Source organism: Nyctibius grandis, chromosome 1 (assembly GCF_013368605.1).
Source record: "Nyctibius grandis isolate bNycGra1 chromosome 1, bNycGra1.pri, whole genome shotgun sequence".
NCBI classification, from domain to species: Eukaryota; Metazoa; Chordata; class Aves; order Nyctibiiformes; family Nyctibiidae; genus Nyctibius; species Nyctibius grandis.
The window spans coordinates 66,018,189-66,042,976 of record NC_090658.1 but is presented as its reverse complement, the minus strand read 5'-3'; the positions used below and the strand labels follow the sequence as shown (position 1 = coordinate 66,042,976).

Genomic DNA, 24,788 nt, shown 5'->3' with positions numbered 1-24,788 from the left:
CAGCTGAAAAACAACCATTTTTGTGTGGGAGGCTTGGTATTTGTTCATATACGTAACTCAAAGTAGACCTATATCGCATTTTTGGTACAAATACTTAAATGCTGGTTGAATTCTACGGTCCATAACCATAATGGAGACTTCCATTAAGATAAAAAATTGCTATTGAAGAAAAAGATACTAAGGTACAAAGACGAATAAACTCACTGAGCTTTTTCTACATGAACCATAAATATTCTTACAAAAAACAACATATCAAAGAGGACAGCAACTCTCTGTACCAAGAACTACAATTAGATATAAGAACACAAACAAAAAGTTGATGCCGACAAACAAAAAAACCTGTGATACAGTGAAAACTATTGTGCTATTATAAATCCCCAAATAAAAATCATTAAAAGATATTATTTTGACCAAATAAATTAGACACAGTCATTTTCTGATTGTCACAAAACAAAGTTTAGCGCTTGTGTTTCTTGACCATGAGCAGTTTTAATAAGTTGAGGAAACTGACAAGGAAAAAGGTGACAGTATTCACCAGAATGGAAATAATGATGCTGGAAAGCAGGCTCCAATGAAGATGGAACCAGTAAAACACAAGACTGACATTCTACAGGCTTGCCTGCTTTGCAGAAATGATTGTGTTTCGTGCAAGGCCTTCAGCTCAGTGAATAAGCAACACCTTTTACTCCAGATGGAAAAAAGCTTCTGAAGAAACAAGAATAAGCTGTGAAATAGGAACTAGCATGTTACACGGAACAGGTGCTCTCACTTTTTAAGGCAGTCTAGCGTCTGACCGTGTGCCCCCAAGACAACAGGAGTTTTTTTCAAAGCAAGTATTTGTAGCTGCACACATGGATGCCCTTACTTAAGTAGCTAACTATTGTAAGTAAAATTTTTAAAGAAAAAAAACAAGATGTCTGCTCACATGAACTAATAATACAGCTTATGGAATGATGCAAAAGGTACCTCTGATAGCTGACGAACCCAAACTATAGAAGATCTTCCAAACCTAGCAGCTGATAAGCCCCTGATTATGAAAGAGCTGTATTAAAAGATGGAGGATAGAGTACAGAATACAACATTTTACAGGGTTTTACAAAACAGCATAGCTCAAAGGTACTATAACTTGAAAATCCTACCTCTGTTGCTATTCCAACCAGTCTCTCAACATGCAAAACTTAAGAAGCTACTGGAAATGTACAACCTTGTAAAAAGTTAAATGATACATTAACTCAGTTTATTTTAAAAAACTGTGAATCTTATGTTAAACATTTTCAGATTTTTATCATTTTTAATGTATCAGAAAGAATAAAAGTTAAGAAAGGACAAGTTGAAAACAAAAGACATTAAAAATGCATTGTTCTCTTTTGCACATGTAAATTAGGTAAACACTTCACACAATCTGTTCAAAGGAAATTTGCTGAGTGAACATACACCTTTTGTAGTACCCGTTTTACTAGGACTAAATGTAAAATAATGAAGCAAAACACATACACTTATCAAAACCAAGCAAAATAATTAACAAGATGCTGGTTTTCCTTTGTTTTTTTCCTTCAAATTAGACACTAATATTGATCAAGTACCTGCTCTTCCCCTCCTTAACTATTCCAAGATTTCAGATTAAGGTGTTTTATGCCATTAGATCAATTTTCCATTATTCCTCAACTACAAAATATTAAGTAGCTTTTTTAAAAAAAATAACAGCAGGATCACAATTCTGCAATAGAAATGACAGAAATGCTACTTAAAGATTTAACACTTTTTCTTATATCCAATTCAGCTTAAGACAATTAAAAAGAAATTAGATTTGTAAATTATTTCTATGTAGATGAGACAATTTAAGTGTTCTGTAGACTTTCAACATCAATTTTAAAAAGATAACACCAGGAGAAAACACCTGAGAATTCCTCACTCTAGCTGAATTTTGTTTTCAATGTGTTCTTACATCATGAAACCAAAGGTTGTAGGTGCATGATCAAACAAGATGTTTCTACAATATGCTCGCACCCTACCAATTCAATACTAAAGATTACATTTTACAACGTGCTATTATTCAGCAGTGTGCTCTCCCTATTTTTTATATTAGATACCACTTAAAATCAGAACATCTTCCCAGCATCATCTAGAGTCTTACTCCTTAATACTATTTTCCACTCATGGTGGAACATCAGAAGAGAAACAAAGGGAAACGAGGCTTAAAGTCTGGTCGCATTCTTATCCACCAGTTTTTGGTACTATGTCCATAACAATGGGCTACATGAAGATGTGTTATTCCATATGTGACTGTTCTCTACTGGAAGAGACCTTGACTGGTCATAACTATTCTAGAAAATCAGCATTTTATTCTACCTTACTACTGTGATACAAAGCTCAGCTTTTCTGATACAGCTAGCTACATCACCACTAGCAGCTCTTGCTGGTACTCTTTCCAGGTATTCCTGTGCCATAGAGGTCTTTTTTCTGTATGTACCTCCTAAACGTGAGCAACTCCTGCCACTTGGAAAAAAGCGCACAACCTCAGTTTTGTCCTCAGTGCTACACAGATGAAAGTTCAATTGATCATACACAAACCTACTCAAAAGCAGCTGTCTTTAACAAAAGACAAATAATAACTAAATACATCCCTTGGAGAGAATGACCACATTCTCAAAGCACAGCTTGAGATGCAAGCTGGTATATAAAGCAGTTTGAAACTACTAAGACATACTTCACTGCCACGTAATGTTCTTCTCGTTCATTTTTGTCAAATTGTCTGTATGTCTTCTCTGTAATATCAACAAGCTTCAACATCCACTTTTGCTGCTTCCTTTAATTCTAATTCAAGGCACCCTGCTCATTTCCTAAATAAACAGAATTAGTTTGCCACACTGCTATCTTGCCCTGTTCATATATAGAGTACATTTGAGGAAGGGCAAAAATGCAGAGGAAGCAATGGCTATTAAAAAATACAAAGAATATGGAGAAAGAAAAGCTTTAGCATTCTTTGTTATTTAAATGTGTTAGTGGCAACACATTTACAAAGAATCTCTGAAACCTAAGTGTGAAACTGCTAAAGATCTCTGAATTTAACTTGCAAAACAAACTCAAGCTGCATCAATGAAGTAGGCTGATCAAGCATACCGAATTCATCTGCAGTCCAGAACTTCCGCAGCATTAAAAACAACGTATTAGTAGAAAAAAAAAGGCAAACAAGTTTGCACATCTATTACTACAATTTTAGAGACGAATCTTAAGCTATCCAAAGAGCCATGAAAGCAATTTTCCTGGACCACACTGTACACCACACTGTACAAACACTTAGCTACAACAGATTATACACAGGGAAGACATTCCATAAGAAACACATTATGGATGCTACCAGTAACAACAGACATTACTAGGGATTTAGTGAATCTAACATTAATTAGGTGATTAAGTTGACAGTAGGGCTTTCACTAGCTAACTGATACACAATCCTAGTATTAAGCTCTAATTGTATTTATCAGGGAAACTGTTGCAAAGAGAAGCGCAGATACTGGCCAAGCTGAAGTAAGCAAGGTAAAAATAAGCTACTTGACATACATAGCAACATACATTTGAGAAGCACAAAATACATTAAAAAAAAAAATCTGTTGTGCATTAAAATTCAGGAAAAGTTTATAAAAACTGCCCCACCCTTCAGCGTAAGAAATGTATTCACTTACATAGTTAAGTTTTCCCTTTTTAATTGCAGAATGTTTTACATTACCTGCATTACTTATCTACACTTGCATTATTTATGTATATTATTACTCTGAAAATTTCTTTATTTGACATTTTCCTATGAACTCCTCTGGCACCAGCCAAACATATCTGAATTCCAGAGTTATCAAAGATGAACTTGTTTAATTAAGACCAGAAACAATGGAGACGGAACATTGGCATCACCTGAATAAGGGAGATGTACATTTGGAAAATAACAACCTATGTATAGATGTGATGTGAAACATAGCACTGGAAGCTCTATTCTTTATTGCCTAAATCATTCAGAGCCATGAAACGATTATAAAAAGCTGCATATCTGAGTTTAGAAGAACAACTGAATATGGCAAATATATAACCTGCAGTTTTAAATAAGCTTTGCAAGATTTATCAGATGCAGATGAATGCCACGAAAAGTTCATTTGCCAGTCTGAAGCAGTTCATTTCACTCTATCACGACTTTAGAGAGGAAGATGCATGGACTCAAGTTCATTGCTTAATATTTTCATCTTCCTTGATGCAGTGAAAGAGTATTTAGACACTTCACATATCCAGTAGTACCTGCAAGCACCTACAACAGTTTGGTTGCATGCATATGTTATCAAAAAAATAAGTGTTAAAAACATACAATTCAAATCACATTTTTGCCTTGAAAAATGTTTCCTTAAAATCTTTAAGTGGCACTTTTCCTTCTTTTTCAACTTAAGCACTCAGTAGCACTTGGTGTATATGCAGTTTCACCATCTTGCCTAGTTGACAAGCAAAGCTAGTCATTTTCCTGTTTATGTGGGTCTGCTATAGGGAAGAGGAAGACATTAAAAATAGGAAAATGTGATTCTAAAACCACAAAAAGTGGTAACAAGGACTCAAACAAGGAGTACCCAAAACAACTTCAACTCATATTTTGGAATTAATTAGATACAAAATTTCCATTTAGGTTGAACTTTTATATACAGTAAAAATATGGAAGAATTGAAGCGACAACCAGTCAAAGCTCTTCCACTTCTCTGCCAATTGGGCATCACAGCTTCTGCAGACACATGTATTTTCCATATTAAAGTTACCTAGTTTTCCAGGCTTTTGGTATTTTAAGCATGAATTTCTACCAGGGATTCTGACAGTAAACTCCTAAGTTTAAGGGCCATTTGCAGTGTCACAAGTATAAGAGAAGGGAGGAACCTGGTACTTCAAGCATTTCTAACTGCCCACTCTGAAGACCAAAATGCTAGTTTTATGAAAGAATACAGAAGCTGAGATGATGAAAAACGGATAATATTTTGTCACCCAAGAACAAACCAGTTCAGGTGCAAACAGAGGCACACAAGTAGTGGGTGGGTGGCAACAGAAACGTATGTGGCATAATACACTAGACTATGCAACTAATATGTTTTATAACAATATTGAATCACACAGAATAAAAAAAAATGATACTGCAGAAACATAACCCGAAGACAGTACAGAGATAAGGTAGGTATTGATAACGCAAATTTTACAGGGAAGGAACAATAGTATTTGTAGTGAAAGACACCTAGCATAAACAGACATTGTAAAGTAATTTTGTGTTTTAAGCTTGCATTTTTACACCTTCCTGGCTTTTACCTTTTAATTTCATTTCTGAATTTTTACATGTGTTTCCTATTAGCACTCAAGCTCCTTTTCATCAGTAACTGATATATTTTAAAGTGTCTCTTTTGCTCCCACAATTCTGGATTTGATATGCCTACACTTCTAATGTTTAGATGTCTTATTAGTTTATAGAGCTGAAATGTATTGGTTTACAGCTGCAAAATACTACTCTCTCAGCCTTGTCAACAGCCTTGCTTTGAGTACTCCAGTGCAAACTTCAGGTAGGACTTACAATGTTTAAATTGATATACAACAGCACTACAGCAGCTATCATTCATCCTTAAAACTTAACAGGATTTTAAAAAAAAAAAGTGACTCCAAACATACTTTCCTGGCGCTCCAACAATCACATTTAAGAACTTAATAAATTCTTCACTTTACCTTCTAAAGACACAGAGAAAACCAACTGATGGTTGATCTTTATCATGACCTGAAGGGAGTGAGATAGAAGCCCACTGTGAGAACAAGTGGAGCTACTGTTTCCCCAGGATCTCTGGTTCTTCTGGAATCCAAAAGTTCTAAAAAGGACACAATCATTTTTAGTTTTATCTAAGCTCTCTTAGCTTCTAAGCAAACACCCAACTTTCATACATGATATAGTCAGCTATGAAAATGATTGACTTTGTATTGGTTTACACTTTGTCCAAAAAAAAAACCAAAACCAACCAAATTAGTGTTAAAGGACCATAAAAGAAAACGCCTGGAGTGTCACTTTTTCCAGTGTAGGTGTACAGCATGTATGAGAAGAATCTCAAAAAGGTATCTCAAAGGATTCTAAAAAGCTTTTCATTGCTGGTGACACATTTTTCCCTGAAATAAGCCACTTCCTTTCTAAAACCCACACAGTACCTCAGTGCCAAGATTCAGTAACTTCTCAAAGTCTGTGTATATATTTTTCTTACACAAAACACGGAAGTCTGAAGTTCTCACTACTTTCCATGATTTAAGATATAACTATATCATCAGTCATGTCAGATTTCAAACATTTCCATTCAGTAAAGAACACATTCTCTTTGTCACATACCGAATACATGCCGCATCAGAGTATCATTAAGTATAATGGGCTCTCATCACTATATCTGGCATTTGAGAACTGCCATGTTACTGAAAAGTTTTAGCACAGCCAATTGAAGTTGGGGACAAAACTGAGCTACCCAGGCATAAGTAACAGATTTTCAAATGTGCGAAATCAAAGCATTGGAGCCCACTATGATAAACGGAAGTAAAACCTGAGGGACTCTTAGGCTAATGAAAATATATTGTACATCACCATTAAACTTCAGAATGTTTGCTCCTCCAGGATTTCTTTGAAATTCTCCCTATAAATAAAATCCAAAGTATGTTTCTTTGTTTTTTCATTTAAGACTCCCAACTTCACTCGTCCATTAACCACAAAGCAGAAGTGATAAAAGTTATCCGTAAAAGCACATTAATCTGCATTCTGACACTTTGCACTAGGAAGCAACTGCTATCCATCTGTAGCATGAAAAGACAGAAGAGAAATAAGTATTTGTCCATGGACTGAGAAACACCCATCATTCTCAACCAAAACCAAACCTTGCTGCATTCAAGTGAGTGAAAAGCAAAAGCTAATTACCTTGAGTCACACTGTGGTAATGTTTGTGGGATTTTTGTTTCTTTGTTACTGGTGTAAAGCAAAAAAAGAAGGAAGATATTTATACAAGAGAGGCAAAAAAAGAATTCTAGAAAATTGAAAGATAAACATTAACAAAACGCAAGCTAAGCACATACTAATTTTACTTGTGGCTTGTATTCTTGAAACTGCCCACACAGTCTTAATAGCTACATCAAAAACCTGAATACATGCAGTATCAATAAAAATCATAAATCAAAAATAAAATGCCAGTAAGGAAAGACCTGCTTCTCTATTAACAGTTGCAAGCAAAGCAGTATAGTCCAATATTTAGAAAACTAGACTACAGCCTGAGACTTGCGCTCTATTCCTAGATTATCTGGCATATCATGAGTAAGGCTTTTCAACTTCCTGTGCCTTACTTTCAATTTTGATTCTTTACTGTGAAGCTTGTTTCTTATTAAATATTTATACATATAGCCCTATAAAGGCCCTGTTCTTGGTGCTACTCCTGAGAAATTACCATAACACAAAACAGCCAGTGCCCCCACAAAGACAGCTCAACTACAAGAATGACTGCACTAAAAAGACTAGATTCCTTGCTACCCCAACAACAACCGAACTAAACATGCTCAGTTCACAGTAGCTTTAATTTCCTGCAAGAATTGCACATTTACAGACATCTGACCTCCTTCTTGCTCATACATCACTAAACCCAAAAATCTTAGTATCATAAAGTGGTTAACAATTCCGTTAATGGTGCCCGAAATGGAATAGAATCTAGCTCACTCACCAGTATCTGTATTTGTTCTGCAATACTAACACAGGCAAAAAGAAATGAAAATGTAGTTTAGCCAGAAAAAGCAAGCAGAAATGAGAAGAATATGCACATAACGCAGATCCTTTTGACTAAGAGGGTACCATTTTGACATAAGCACTTTTTAGAAATTTGAACTTTAAGAAAGGTTTCCAGAGCACCCATACCTATCAGCTAAATTTCATCAAACAAAAATTCTTGCTTCTCTTGTGAAAGCAAACATACTACAACAATGCATTTCAAATTGCAATCTCTGAACATCACTAATACCCACTGCCGAGATCAAGCGAAGGACGCTTAAGAAATGCTACGTATGTTCTTGACATATGCCACCAGTTAAAAAGAAACTTATATTAAGATTTCATTCTTTGATGTTATGGACAAAAAGACTCAAAATAGTGAATTGAAATATTAAAATAACATACATCTTCATCAGCTATTACCTCCATATATTGACATGATTATGAGTAAATACTTCACAAGCAGCTCTTCTCAAAAATCTCCATATTCTCATTATAAAAAGAGCAAGACACTTTTCACTATGTCTTCATAAATCTGTAATTCTTAACAAATTATCCATGAGTTCTTTCAAAATGTATCATTTTAATCTCTGCAGCCTACAACCATTTTATGGGTTCTAGTCACCTTCTGGTCATTTTATTACCAGAAAGTTGTAGAGAAGGGCAACGGGTTATTTTCAAAAGGAATCCTACCAACACTAAGCATTCAAATCAATTATTTGACCAACAAACCACTGACATACCACAGAAGTCACTGACAATTGTTTTTATTGGGTCATTTTTAAGTACGTAATGTGTCCATAAACCAGTTAAAGAACACTTCCGTGACTACACAGATGCCAGAAACCCATGAACCATTTCATAAGAATTGTTCATCTCAACGATACCCTAAAATCACAAATTGCAATTAGCTTTTACTTTGGGTAAAAATGTATACTTCAACAAACAGTCTACATAAAGGGGCAACTGGCTGTATAGTACAGTAATACTAACACAGAGACCCATTCCCATCAAACTGCATGGAGATACCAATTTGGGAAGACCAAAAGAGTTTGCTTCAAGAAATAAATAAATAAATCACCATTGGCTTTGATTTTTGTTTCATCACTTTGTTTTCTAGTGCAGACTAAACAGATCAGTTTCACAAAAGAAGTTTTTCTTACTTTCCCACAGAAAATCCTCTAAGGTCAAAACCATTAGCACACACACAAGTATACATAACTTGGACTAATGACATTTCCTCATCATCTAAATAGCAATTTGGACATAGCGAATTGAACATAAAATCTACTTAAGAGTTTATCAGCTGTCTACATTTCACACAAATCAAAAAGGATAGAAGTTATTCATAAAAATTCAACTCTGTTTGAACAAGCTATTCAACAAAAAAGCAGAGAAGCATCCCCTTTTCAGCACTTCAGGAAGTTTATTTTTACTGCATGACTTACAGTGTGACGAAATTTTTACTTTGGTTTTTTTTTTTTCTCCCAACCACAATTCATAATCAACATTTAATACAAAAACACTTTAACTTTAAAAAGCTGAGCATTTTAGATTTGAAAGAGATGTGAATGATTGTGTGTATAACCTTGAACTACTGCCCTTGTATAAACATACTGTAAGAAACTATATACATTTCATAAAGACAACCTATATCCTATCTTCATACAAATATTTTGTATAGCTATTCATTTTTGCAGTAGTAGTAGTTGCTCTTTAACTTTTTGTGTAAGTGTAGATTTTCAGAAATTGATTACTGAAAAATGTATTTGAATGACATGATTAAATAGAGCAAAACACAAAATTGCAAAGACTACCTCACTGCACCACATAGAAATAAGATTTTGAAATATTATTGTGCAACAGTTCCAGAAATTCCAGTAGCTTGCTGCCTCTGAAGTTTCAGATCCTGAGAATTGTCTGAACAATTCACTGAGAAATTACTCATATAGTTATTTCTGAATAAAAAGCAAAAAACCAGGTATGTGAAGTTTTAATCCCATGGGTTTTTTTAAACCTGCAGTTTATGCTCCTAACATTCTATACTTTTCTCAAGAGTGTTTTCTGTTGTAATTAGAAAACAGCTAAATGTAATTACGTTAAAACACATCCCAAAGGGTACAAAGCATCAATTATTTTTGATATCCCAATAGGGCTTGTTATTTTCCTACCCTTTTCATACTTTGACATTCAACTTGCCCTGGTTTCCCAAAATAAGTTCAGATAGAAATCAGCTAGAAAAAAGGAAACCTAAAAGAGAAAAATGAAACAGGTATTTAGAGACATGTTAAGAATGTTGATTTTAAGAAATCAACTGTAGTAGCTCTAATTTCTACTGTAATTTCTACTGTTGAGAATTAACTTCAGACAGTTGCTTTTTTATTTCACTGATAGTCTTTCCTTTTTAAGATCCAAATAAGGTTTAAAAATGCTATCAAAATGATCTAAAAACAAACCCTTTACAAACCCATTTCTAACCAAAAGCAAATTGGAGCCTCAATATGGTCTCTGAAGACACACTAGTAGATGCCAGTTTTTGCCTTACTTTCTCCAAAGGAATATTCCATGGAAAGAAGTATGCCCACACAAACCTAGACAAGAACTGGAGCCTGTTTCCACAATATATACAATCATTATAGAATATTCAATCACAACTCTTATTTCTATCAGGTAAGTTAACAAGAAATTGTAATTAAGTCAGTCCTTTAAGAATCTGCATTTTATTTAAGTACATAAAGCAATATCATCAAGGCAATTTCATATTAAAAATATTCAGCAGCCTCTTAAAAACTATGTACAAAATAAATCTAATGTACAAAATAGCTTAGGAGTATACAGTCTGAATACCAGAAGTAGTATGTCTCTGTAGTTTAATATTATCTTTTTATGTCCATATGCAAACACAGACACAAGTACTTTGCCATGTCAACATGTGAGTCCAAAACAACACAATTACCCGTATTAGACAACGATACATACTAACTGCAAAATGGGGGCGGGGGGGGGAGTTTTATACATACATCAATAAAATATATTCACTATGTTAAGCATAAAACAGGCAGATTTAGTTGACAGGAATTCTAACATTCATTAGGCAGAAACACTTCAGTGCAAAGGCCAAACACAGACTTCTTATACAAAAAATGCTATATACCATAATATCATGCAGTATCCTAAGACAATTAAAGTTGTCACTAATGACACAAGCCCAGTTCTCAGTAAGGAAATTAAGGAATAATCAAGGAAATTATTAAAATACCCGTTTCATTTAAAAAGCAAATATAGTAACACATTACCTTTTGTTTATAAAAACAAAACTGTAAAATTTTCCAAGCATGGAAATAAATAATCTCTGCTGAAAATTAATTGGAATTCGGGTTTAACCACCACATAGGCACCTCTGCAGTGTTCAATCTGCAGGTTTCTACTAATTCACAGCTCACTTCAGGAGTCAGGATTGCAAATTGAAGAAAAATCCCCACCCTGCTCCTTATACACTGAACAGCATGTATTGCTTCTTCAGTATCGCTAACAACACTGACAAATGCAAATGAAAATTTATATGTGAAAATCTAGCTACCTAACGAGATTCAAAGTTGTTTGCTAAGGTATCAATCCCACAGTAAGACCCTCGATAAACACAGAATGCTGATGCCCTTTGGCTTCAGTCACTTGTTTGAACTTCAACCTGCATGAAACCTATGGCAAAACTGAGCTCCAAGTCCTACACATTGCCACCTACTACTTGTACATACTTTCCAATGGAATCCATAGGACATACCTTCAAGTGTATGTCCAGTTCAGGCTCTAAAATAATTAAAAATGCTCAGACGTTTTATGCAGACAACAGCAGCCCGAGGAATGAGAAAACAGACCAAAACCAAAGAAAAGTTCAACTAGAACAAGAGAGAAGATTTAGAGGAAAAAACAAAGCTATTAAATGAAAATTTAAAAAACATGCACATATCAGAAATCTCCCCCTACATTAATTAGGGCCTCAAGGTGTTTGGAACATAAGAAAGTAAAACCACCTAACAATGTACCAGACATGACGATGCCAAACTTCGCACTAATATTTTACTTTTAAAAATTAGAATTTCTCTACTTGAAGAATAAACACAATTTTGGAAGAACTGAACTTTAATTATAAACACTCCAAATAGGACATTTTGCCTCAGTGGGGAAAACAGACATGCTTTTAAGCAGTGGGAAGTTAATATTTGGACTAACTACAGAGAAACTGATCACTGAAAAGCATTTAATATTGTCCAAAAAGCAGAATTTGCTATTAAGACTGATTAATAAAACAACCAGTATAAAATCAGTATCAGACAGACTTCTATAGGAAGTCTTCTCAGGAAATAAATCATTTATGCTCCTGCTCATGAACTTATCAGATCATAGTATGTACACTGGATTGTATTATTTACACTTCCATGCTTTAAGGCACTCAAAAGAGGTAAGGATACAGAAGGCTAGATTAACACGTCAACTAGAACATAAACAACGCAGCACTGTCATTGTATAAAACTTTTATTAGCAAGTGTAAGAAACGTTAATGTCATTCAAGAGGTCAGAGGTCACACTGCTCATAGTCCTAAATGACAATAGCATCAACTAGACAAACAACCAAAATATACAGAACATGAAATTTGTACCTGAGAGCACTGGAACATGTTTTATTTTCATTTAGAAAAAAAATTGTAGTGCAACCTGAAGTCAGGAATAAACCTAAAGTTTTTGTCTCCTTTTTGATCTAACATGCTCAACAAAAATTAGATTAAAACTAGATGAAAATTATACCTACTGTTCCATACTAGCTGCCAAGTTTAGCATGAATAAGTGTATGGCAGTATATGAACAAACGTATTTTTCTAGTTGCAGAAGTATCCTTTATTGCTCTTATTGCTGTTCAGGATCTGAAATACTGACATTGACACTGGAAATATATTAAAAGCAGTAATGTGTACTAAAAGGAAAGTTGAAACATACATGCAGTTACTAATTTGACTAACGGGGGCACCAAAATCTGGTAATTATCAGCTAAAAAAGTAAGTCCAGAATGTCCTGATTCTGATCTTCCACCTAAAGATGCAAAGTAACAGCAATGGCTGCAAACAGTAGAAGATACTGTATTTCCATTACTAAAGGAAGCTGTCTTCAAAACAGACAAGAGGCAGACACAAACAGCACTTACGCTTTGCCTGATTTTTTTTTTCCATTGAGTAGACTCTCATGTTAAAGTTGAAAGAATTGTTATTCCAATACTTTTCCGAAAGACTTGAGAATAAACCATAGAATCCCAGTGAAACTTCTCATGAAATACATGCAACATGTATACACCTACAAAATGGCTGTTTTAAAATTCTGAATATCACATTTTGACAGCTGATTGGAGAGTGAAGGGGGGGGGTCACAATTTTAATTGCTTGTTCCACTACAAATTTGGTCCTATCAAAAACTATACATGTCCTATCAAAACTGAAACTGTCAAAACCTGAGGTTAGTGAGGCTTTTAAAAGCTAAAGGTATTTCTGTTGTACTATTGTAATCAGTATAAAGATAGAAGAGAATAGTGACATTGACTGGAAATATCAACTACAAGACTGGCAGTTTAATAACATACCTTATCAGAAAATGTAACTTTAAGAACATTTAATAAAACAGTCGTAATATAAAGCGAGGCTCCTGCTCCCCAAACTATACACCACATAGCAAAACTAAATTACTTCACAAAACAATTCAGTGTTCTTCCCAACGAACTATATCTTCAACACCTAGAGAGATGTTTCAAGAAGTCTAATGGTGTTAACAGAATTTTGTACATGCAATATCTATAAACTAGAGTTCAAGACCTTGCAAAAGTTAAAAATGTTAAATTGTCAGTGACAGTGCAACAGCTTAAAAGTTCACATACAAATATGTTATCAAACAGTGAGAACTGTAATGTCAATTAAAAAAATAAAAAAATTCAATTCTGAATTATAAATAGGTCCTAGATAATGATTTTTTTTAATATACCAAGATATAAACATTGATTTTTTTTTTTTTTTCCCTACTCTCTTGTAAAAGCTTTTTTTTGGTTAGCTTTCACAATATCATCAGGAGATGCTGATTTGAAGTCAAATGGTGTTATGGCTATGATAGGACCAGTTTCCTTGGGTTTTACATCCTGTACTTGTCTACTGTATAGGAAAGCTTTATGTACACCAATTGTGCGCCGCTTATAACTTTTTGGAGGATAACGGAGACACAAGGTTAAAGCAAAAGCTGAAGGTCTCGCACGCAGCGCCTTCATCCATGGAAGGGATAAATCCTGCCTCTTAGGAGTAAGCCCTCTTTTGGGTTTTTTATTTGTTTTGGCAAAATCAGAACATTTTCCTTGTTTTTCTTTTAAAAGTTTAGTTTCAGGGCTTAAGATGTTTGACTGTCCTACCACATTTTGTTCTGCAGATACATCTGCATTTTTTACAAGGACACTTAAATCAATGTTGGTTCTTTTAGAGGGCCTCAATTCAGTTACATTGAGCATGGGGAAGTCCATCCTTTGTTGAGTTTTATCTATTTCAATAGTCTCTGCTATTAAATCCGAGAGTGATAAATTCTCAATCTCCTTTAGTGGAGAAACTTTAGAGAGGGCTAGAGATGACAAAGATCCTGTTAGCTCTGGCATCCCACCTGAAGTTTGGGGTTGACTTACTAGTTGTGATAATGGTGAGGTTCCCAGTTTCGTATCAGTGAGATTTGCTGTTGACTGGGCATAAAGATCAGCCAAAGAATAACAGTGGCTAGCACTGCTTTCCTGGTGCTCCTGAAGTAAGTCAGCCAATGACGTACTTCCAGGCCTTAACACTGGCAAAGCAGCCACATCTGAAGAGGGGCTTTCTTGTTTTCTGCTTTGCACAAGTGAAGAAAAATTTTCAAGAAGTTCACTCTTGCTATTTACAGTATGACTGACTTCGTTATCAAAAGCCAATTTTCCTAAAGCACTTGTTAAACATGGAGGACTGTAAAAATCTGCATTACTATTATAATCAGAAGTATTTGAGGAAACAAGAGGAATGCTGTCTTCAGGACTCATAGAATCACAAACCACATTTTGCACCAGCAAGGTTTTCAAGTCCGGTGTCTCCTTGCATTCCAAATTCTTAAGGGAAGAATTTCCAGATGGGTTACTTCCTATGCTAAAGTAAACATCTTCACTGTCAGGAATCAAACTTACGGCATTAGCACTTTCTGGTAGTTGATTCTCTGCTTGTTTATTCACAAGTTCACAAAGTGATCCTTTACACAAATCATCACTGAAAGCTGACAGAACAAGCGAAGAGGATTTCAATCCTTTCCTTTCAGATGAAGGTATATTGGATTTTTCAGCATTAAGGAGCATTTTGTCATTTGTAATTAAAGAGCAAGAAGCTGAACCACTTATGGCTGTCAAGTTTCCAAACCCAGGTTTGTTGGTGTTGTCAGAAACATTTTCTACTGCACAAGAGAAACTGTCTGTATCAATAGAGATTTCTGGACAACAAAGTAAGTCTCCTTACCTTACGATAGCCAACAATTTTCGGACGAAGTGCAGTCACAACGAAATATCCAATTTTTTTAAAGTAGACAGCAGCAACAAAAAAATCAAGAAGAAACACGAAAAGGCATTTAATTACTAAGTGTTATCCAAAGATATGCAATGTTCTACAATTAAATTATGGGTATCTACTGAAATACCTAAGAAACTTTAAGAATCAGCAAAGCAATGCCAGTAAAGATTACAAAGATTTAAGCATAAATCAAAATAAGAAAGTTACTGTATAGACGCTACCAAAGAAAAGGGAGGTATTGGGGATGGGAGATGTCAGTTCACCAAACAAAGGAACTGCATAAAACTTAAAGATGTTGTCCAATCTTTAGGGCATGTATTAATTCAGTTAAGACATATATTAGAAATCAGAAATTTACTGTGAACTGCGGATGGTTGCAGTTTGAATTTAAGCTGACATGAAGGTTTTATTTTGACTTCTAGCCCAAGAAAAACTACTGTTTCCTTTAAATGTTTTTAGAACACAGAAATAGAAAAGTTGGTCTTTTTTGATTTTCTAATAAATGACTAATGCAATAACAAGCATCTTCACAGCTTGTAAAGCCAAAATTAAACTGTACATTGAAATGAATCATCTTGAATGTAAACAATTAAACAGAAGTATACCTTTTGTCATCTTTCCTACAATCACAGCGTCCTCATTCTTGGTCTTCACATTTTGCTTACTGCCTTGTGAAAGCACAAGATCCAAAGCCTTCTGTACATCAAATTTACTATCCAGTACTGCTTGCACCATTGTTTGCTCTGGTACAGACTCTGCCAAAACTTCTCTCATTTGATCAAGGCATGAATTAAGACGGGCTAAAAGAGACATATTACTGTTATAAGCTGCACAAAAAAATGTCTTAAGTGGCCTAACCACTAGCACCACACACCTGATTATCAAAAACAGGAGAAAAATATCACAGTAAGAGATAAAACCTTTAGAAATTAATTTCAATCTCACTTATTGCCATGATAAACTTTGCCTCGAAACCCTGCAGAATATTTGAATATTTCAGATATTGCTATAAGGAACATACCACTGACTACTATTTTTTAGTCTATAAAGTCTCAATATTGAAATACTTTGATGTTGTAAAACTATCTTATTGCAGAGAAGAAATACAAATAATCACCTTAAAATTATTCAAAGTAATTTAGTAAGTCAACGTGGAATCCCACTGAACAGCACATTTTAAGTGTTTACAGATGCTGTAACACCCAAAGTAAATCAGCATTTTCGGGGGCCTCAGGTCTTAACAACTGAAAACTCTGGATCAACATGGCAGATTAAAGCTACCTGCAATCTTCACCTTTCCTAAAACTCTGATACATTTTTTGGCTGATAAAATCAATTTTCTTTGGAGCATATTTCTGCAACTAGTATAAGCCTTGACTAAAATAAGTTTCTTAAGTCTTGACTTGCTGCACAACAAGAGACTGAAAATTCACCGGGCTGCCACTTAGAAATAGTGTGCTGATCAGACGTACAAGCGCAAGAGAACAGAAGAAAATCTTCGTGAATATCACAGTTTCTGCCAGTTCAGATTTTAGAAAACAGGAATTGAACAGCAGGAAGATGACTACAGATTCTTTATTTGAACACCTCCTCAAAGATGGTGATGTTTACAGAACTTGGCTAGGGGAATTCCACACCACCGAATTCCAACTTCCTCAAGGTTACTTAAATCAGCACCCTCGGACCCGTAACCCAAATAAAAAAAAAGTGAATGTTCCCCAGACATGTGCTCTGCAAATCAAGTACTGGCAGAGATCTGCACAACGTGCTGGTTGGCCATTTTATTATCCAACACTCAACAAGGACAATCTTGCCAAACTGCAAACAGACTGACTGCAATCAATAATTTTGTACTAATGGTCAACACTGCACACTATACCAAATATAACAGGTCTTGTGGGACCACTGCTGTTTTCACAGTAGAAATGGTTATTTCTAGGTTTCTTTTGCATCTTTTTTTAGTCCAGAATATTATTTTCCTTCTTGTTCCAATATCAATTCTTAACTGATTGAGTCTGTCAAAAGCACTCTGAGAAGCCAGGGTACCATATTGTCTAGATCACCTGTATCCACATACGGGCTGACTCTTTCAAATTGCCCTCCACAGCATTATTTCCTGCTGTAAAAACATGTATATTACACCCCAGTTTACCATATTTACCCATATGTCTATGCATTAGCATAGCTTCTACAAATTTACTTGACATGGAAATTAGATTGTTTCTATTGTTTCTGAATTTTCTGCAACTTGTTTTAAATACCAAATTTCATTCAAGCATATTATTGTCTATTCATTCACCAACACACTTTACTCTGAGCTTATCAACATTTAAAAATAAGCCTGACTATTTCCAAAGCATTAAAAACTAAGTTAACTATTAATACTTAGGAAAGAGACTTGTGAATCTTTTTCACTAAGCATATAATTAAGCTATCAGTCAGCAAGTTCAAAAAACATAAGCAAGTACTTTTTCCCCAACCACTCAGCTCAGAACTTGGCTTGTAACATGGAATCCACAGCTGCAGGACTGAATGGAAACCAAAGTCTAATGAATTCAAAACAAGCTAAGAAAAGATTGTAGAGGATACAGGTATCTACAGATATTGGCTACTGTTTCAAGGAAATGTGTGACTTTGAAAACCTCTCAAATACTGCTAATTGCCATACTTGGAATCCAATACAAGGAAAAGATCATTCTACAAATACTCTGTTTCTAATACTCTTCCCTAAGCATCCATTTGCAGAGTCAAGACCTTGAGCTACATGGATGCTTGGCCTGAGCCAGTACAGCTGTTCTTATGTCTGAATTTGATATCAAAACTCATTATTTCTAATAAGAAACTAAACATATTTCAATGTATGCAACCAAGTTGCAAGTAGTATACAAAAGGTAGTGCAAACTTGAAGAATCACCACTAAAGCTATGCTCATGAAGGGTGCTATTCTACAAGATTACAAAAGTGTGAGCAGTGTCAGTCAAGTAATAAACATTAATTTAAGACTATTTTAGTAAGTCCTTAATTCATAAAAGAGATTGTTCTGAGAATTATTTATTTTCTATAATTACCTCTATCAACTTCAGTCAACTGGTGATTGGATGTAAAATAATCAGCAGTATCATCTGTATCTTCATAGCCATATTCTTCTTCTAATGGCTCAGCAAATGTTGCTGGTTTGTCTCGTCTGGAGTAGATAAATTGAGCTGCTGCATTAGGTAAAAAACAAAGTATTTAAAAAAAATCAAATCTTTTTTCCTTCTTTAAAAAAATACATATCTAAAGGGGAAAAAAAAAGTTAGGATGTTGACCTGTTGCAGTGGTTTCAGGAGGGGATGGGACACTACTGTATAATGACTACTACCTGAAGACTGTACAAAGCATATAGCAGTTCATTCTCAAATATAAATAAGTCATCATCACAGTGAAACCACAGGCTAGGCTATATCCTTGTGTCCATGTAATGCAGTAATTCTGCAAAGTTCAGTATTCAAACAGAGGAATACGCTCCAAGTTTGAAAAACAGTATTTTCTACACTGAATTACCATCGATGGGTGAACGTCTTCAGAACCTTACTGCACAATTATTTTTTTTACCTCAGTTACAAGTAAAAAACAACTAGCATGAAAATAACATTGCTTTTACAGTATGGCACTGTCAAACTACTGGTAACAATTTAATGAACATGTTCTTTTCTTCTTGGAATTTCATTAGAAATACAGCCCATGAGTTAAAATGTATATTCACACAAAACTTTAAACAAGTGCATAATTCCACCCTGATTTAGCAACACATTAAGGCATATATAGATAAAACTTCTTGCTGAACATGACCCCCAGTCATTACACACTCTCAGAAATGTACAAAGTATAATGTAAACAAATTTCCTTATGTTATGTAATATTCTCCCCAGCTCTGAAATACATATTGAAAGCATATGTATATTCATAAGTAGTATAGCCTTAGCAACTGTTTCCCAAATGCACACCATTTCATATTCAACTACCATAACTGAAGCAACTATTAAAAGATTGCTATACAATCTAGATCAGATTATTCTATAAATGAAGCTTACATAAAAAGAATTCTTTGGAAAATTACTCTGCACAAACAAGATTCAGTTTTCCAATTTAGCAGTTTATACTTGATTAAAAAGTAAACACGTTGCACATTTTCATCACAAAATACAAGGCTACCTTAATTCCTAGAAAAGGTCTAAAAAATTCTAGCAATTAAACTTAGAAAATGAATGCAAGACAATCTGAATTTAAATCAGGGAACGTGACTACAAATAATACAAAATATTATTTTTGTATTATTGTTTGTATTGTGACAAAAATACGCACCTAGATTCACTTATCTAAAATCAACAGAATGACATAGGAACAGATTTTTAAAGACGTAATTAACTAAGGCCAGAGGTCACAGACTACATCACAGTCGCAGTGGATTTAGATCCAACCTAGTTACCTGCAGTAGCACAGCTTCATTATCAACATCAGACATACTATTTTCAGGGCCTACTCAGCTCTAGAAATACTGCCACCAAAACTGGGGAAACCCTGAATTGATAATCTTGCCAGAGATTTCACTGGAGAACACAACCTAATGGTTCTACAGTCAGGTTGAAGTCAACTGGGCTGAGCCGCTCCAATTACGTCTCACTTGAGCACATAGCATCACTGATTTTATACCTACTTTTCAACATTACAAATACCAGAAGGCTTATTAGCTCCACATAATGTTGCATGAGAACAGAAGCCAGTAAGGACCAGTGCTGCATCTCACAATAAGACTCCCTACTCCACTTTTACTCAAAGTTGTGTAACAACTACCAGGCACAGAATCACAGCTAGATCCTACTAACAATTTTAAAACATATCAAATGTTTCAAGAATATCAACACATTCCCATAAAACAGATTTTTACATTATCAAGTACATTCTGACCATCCAAGATAATGTACTTGTATGACTGAAGATGTGCCCAGTTGTCTAATGTGACTTCCAAAAGTACAATGCCTAACACTATCTAACTGACTTTAACAGGATTATGGCCGCTAGGCATTTTTCAAAACTTTTACTAGCTTCTAAACATTGTTTTATTCTACAAATACATATCAGAGTAGGAATCAATGGACAATGTGTATATGTAATCATTTGAACTAACCTGTTGAAGGAGAAATGCAATAATCATCTTCTACTGATTGGCCATACACATCATCATCTTCAAAATCTACGAAGCATAAACAGTAAGATTAGCTGCACAATTTCTAAATACTTAATATTATAATTCAAAGGGCAGCTTTTACACAAAGTTTTAAGAAATTATGCATCTCTAGTATTCCAGAAGTGAAGTACTGTTTATTTACCTAGGTAAGAAATTCTAAGTTACAATAATAGAATTTTAACATTTAATACTCTTATTCATTAGGAAAGCTGAAAATTCTCAAGAGCTGCCATGCTTCACACCTCCTCCTTCAGCATCTCCTTTGGAAGGCTGCCCTCACAGTCCAAACCCAACTTTCTACAGCTTCACAAATTTTTACCCATGGTACTTCTCTTCATATTTCTGCTTGACCTCTCAGTAGTCTTAACCACAGACAGTTCAATTACTACCTCTACTCCAACAACTCAGGATCAGCATTTCTACCCCATACCTATCTACTTCTCAGCTTTCTTCTCTGGTCTATCCTCATGGTCATCTACCTTTCAACTCAAGTTCAGCAAGGCAAAAACAGAATTCACAATCCGCTTTGAATACACAAAATTGTTTCAGCCAAAAAGCAAGAACTTTATATAGTTACTTAAACATAGCCATATACTTTCCCCATTAAAAAAAAAAAAAGGTATCACAAATCAGCTATCAGGAAACACAAAGTAAATTATCCCCCCTGTAAAAAAAATCCTAGTATTATGTAAATCTTGAAAATAACTTTGTAATTTTCACTAAGTAATAATGAAATACATGAAAAAGTAGTGAAATATTTTTAAGATGTTATTGCATACACTTGGCAGTTTCACAAATAACATGTATTGTTTGTTGTTTTAAAAGAGTGAGAGAGGAAAGTAGCTAACAGCCAAAAAAAAAAAAAAAATCTGCACTCTGGTATCAACTTACAGACAACAGAACTGGGACAGGACAAACACTATATCCATCTATAAAAGGCTCAGAATTTGGGGCATGAAAGGCTCATTTATCTCTCAACATGGAACAAGAAAATCAAAGTAAACTTAACTCTATAATCTACTGTAATTTTCTGAAAAAATGCCAACCAAAAGCTGTAGCTAAAAGGGCTGGCACAAGTGTATGAAAAGTTTAGTGGAAGACCCAGGAAGCTACTTTGGAAATTAAGTATCATAGGATAAAGAAAACATATTATATGCTTGTTTTGATTGCTTGTCTTTTTTTAAAAAAAAAAAAAGCGCATATTGTTATCTACTTTTTGACCACGTTGAAAAGAATACACTGTCTCCTGGTTCCACGCTAGGACCAATTAATCTATAAAAATTCTAGAGAAGAGTTATATATTTTTTTCAAGGTAAAAACGGTTTTTGTAGTTTGGCCAATACTTGGAGAGTGTCAAGGAGAACTCCAAGATGACTTCTGTGAATGGTTAACATTCACAGTTAGTAGTAAGTGAAATCAAGGTAAGTCTTGTCAGTGGGCATTACTTGAATTACTTGTATATCCCATACTGGTTTAATTTCTAGACTAAGAAAAAGACACCTCAGTGAAAATGGCTCAGCTTGCATTGACCACAAAAATAATTACTAAAAAATTAAAGAAATTACAGAGAACAGAGTATAAACCACGGAAGCATCCCATAGTATCAACAGCTGTATACCAACAAACTCAGCTGGAATACCATCATCAATTCTGATCACAATACCTCAAAAAGAACAGAAATGGAATATGGTCAAATAAAGGCTACAAGATCTAAGCCTTCCTAGGAGAGGAGACCAAAAAATACTGCAAATATTTACTTTATAAAGGAGACAAATAATTGGGCCAGACAAAGCATTACAGAATCCTAAGTGTCATTAAAAGAACATATGGCATTACATCAAATAAAAAAAGAAGACACAAAAGTGTACTTCATTTGGGACAGAAATGATTATATGCGACTACAAAAGTAGCATACAGTTTAAGTATAAAGACCACACATATACACACTTCTAATTAAACCTTATGTGTAATGCAACAGTAAAGTTTCAAATAGCAACTTAAGCTTCACATGGCTACAGCAAATTACTATGTATCTCAGTAACCTCATTAAAAGAGATTCTAACGAGTGTACAAACACTGAAATGAATTCTACAGATTGGGCACGCAACTTCACAGATGACAGAGATTCAGTTGAAATCAACATTTCAACCAATCTGTGATGAAGAAAATCTCTCTAGAAGATGAACGAATAGCAGTAAAATCCCCAAACCAGTCTAAGATTTTGCCTGTATTATGTAAATTTGCACGAGCAAAACCTGCAAGGTAGGCCACACAGATGCCATGGCTCACATGGATTTACATGACTTCCCCAAAAATTCCAAGATCACAGTGCAAAACCCAACTTGTGCCACTATAACACATATACACATTGCATCTGTCCACTCAACAGCAGAAGACCAGAGGCAGGCAGAACTAGTGCTTGCAATTTTTGTACATAATCTGACAAAGTGAGGCAACAAAATAGCTCCTCCCATACCAAAGTGTTCTTTAAAATACCAGTATCAACTGGAAGTGTGTCCATTTTTCCACAGCCCAAGCCAATACAAACAAAACCATTGAGAAAAAAGGGTGCAATTTACAGTTTGCCTAAGTTAATGGGTCAGGGCACAAAAAAAGCTGCAGCACTGCAGGCACAAGCCGAGTTCCTACACAAGAGCTCGTTCATTCCATGCGAGCTTAAGTAAAATATGACAGAAACGTGTCTGAAAAACAGGTTCTTCCTTAGATGCTCAACGCCATCTTTAAGAACTACATTTCTTCTACAAGGAACGGCTGTTGCCTTTTATTTCTTATCATGGCTGAACATCAGCAACAATTTGCTAGCGTTAGACTGGGAACACAAACTTAAGTTTTACAAGACTGAAGAATGGCAGGTTCAATTGTATTGAGGCTGGTTTCCAAGTCACTCCCACCCGCCTGAAAGCACTCGACTTCGGCAGCTTAAGGCAACGCAGGTAAACCCACGGCCCGGCCTGCCTGCCAGAGCCGCGCTTTCCCCGTGTGGAAGCTCCCGGGAGATCCCGGCAGCCGGAGGCGGCCCTGAAGGGCAGCGGCGACGGCGCCACGTGCGCCCGGCCCGGCTCGCCGCTCGGGCGGGAAACGGGCGAGTGGGGGCGCGGGGGCGGGGCGAGGCCTCACACGGAGCCTCGTCCAACCCCCGCGGAGGGGAGGGGGCTGCTCCTCCCCTCCCACCGCCCTTGACAGCCCCCCGCGCCTTCCCCTCCACCCGCGCGGGGCCCGCCACACCCCGCCGCCTGCGGACGCCGCCGCGGACCCCCGCGGGGCGGAAGGGCCCGCCGGGGGAAAAGGGGTGCGGGCCGGGGAGGAGGGAGGGCGCGAAGGGACCGGCGGTTGGGGCGGCCCCCCGCAGCTCTGCTGCCGGCTCCTGCTCGCCACTACCTTCGTCGTAGTTATAACCTCGGACGTTCCTGTGCCGGGACATGATGGCAGCGGCGGCCGCCTCGCTCGCTCGCCCGCGGTGACGCTGGCGCGGCGGACCTAGGGCGCCATGTTGGTGTCCGGCGGGCCGGGCGGGATACCGCTGCGCAGGCGCGCCGGGCACCCTTCCGCCTCGTCGCGCTGTCGCGCATGCGCGACGTCTGCCCCCTCGTCCGGCGGCTTACTGGTCGGCCGGTCGCGCGGGGCGAGGGGGAAGCGGCTCCCTGAGGCGTTCGCGCTCCGCCCCGGCGCCGGGACGGCTTCCACGTCAGCGGCGGGCGCTGGCCTCGCGCCGCCCGGCCGAGGCGCTGGGGGGGCCGGATACCGCCGGGCCTGCGCCTGTCACCGCGCCCGGCGACCCCGGCCTCTCTCGGCTCCCTCAGAGGCGCTGCGGGAAGAGCCGCAGCGGCGCCGCGCTCTGGGAGGTCTCTGTGCGCAGTCTCCAGTGGCGTCGTGCTGCGGCCCGGCCCGGGATAACGCCTGTCCGCCTCACTGCCCCCCCCGCCAGGGAGGCGCCCCCGTCGTGGCGGTGCTGCAGCTGCCCACCCTGCTGCTGACGCTGCCACGACTCTGATCTTACAGTCGGGCGCAGTCTTGGCATTTGAAGTGTGACCCTCGTTGCTACGTCATTATTCACACCTCAAACTTAAAATATGATAAAGTGCTGCAAGCATACGTGCACATATGTGAGCAAGCGTATTTAAGATTATTCGACACAGTTACATCATTGGTGACAACATAGCATTCTGGG

At 36.8% G+C, this 24,788-nt stretch overlaps 1 protein-coding gene across 2 annotated transcripts in view; it reads right to left on the bottom strand.

Annotated features, from left to right (window-relative positions):
• Positions 1 to 24,157, bottom strand: part of HBS1L (HBS1 like translational GTPase) — a 64,181-nt gene extending 40,024 nt beyond the window's left edge. The window contains exons 1-4 of one of the 2 annotated variants that reach the window (XM_068399496.1): positions 23,999 to 24,157; positions 20,540 to 20,605; positions 18,441 to 18,578; positions 15,978 to 16,172 (exon numbers count right to left, since the gene is read on the bottom strand). In XM_068399496.1, coding sequence (XP_068255597.1) covers positions 15,978 to 16,172; positions 18,441 to 18,578; positions 20,540 to 20,605; positions 23,999 to 24,041 — 442 coding nt within the window. In that variant the 5' untranslated portion in view covers positions 24,042 to 24,157. Of the gene's footprint in view, positions 1 to 5,727; positions 5,748 to 15,977; positions 16,173 to 18,440; positions 18,579 to 20,539; positions 20,606 to 23,998 lie in introns of those variants that run through there. The other variant, XM_068399504.1, reaches the window with a different exon arrangement.
• Between the last annotated feature and the right edge of the window lie 631 nt (positions 24,158 to 24,788).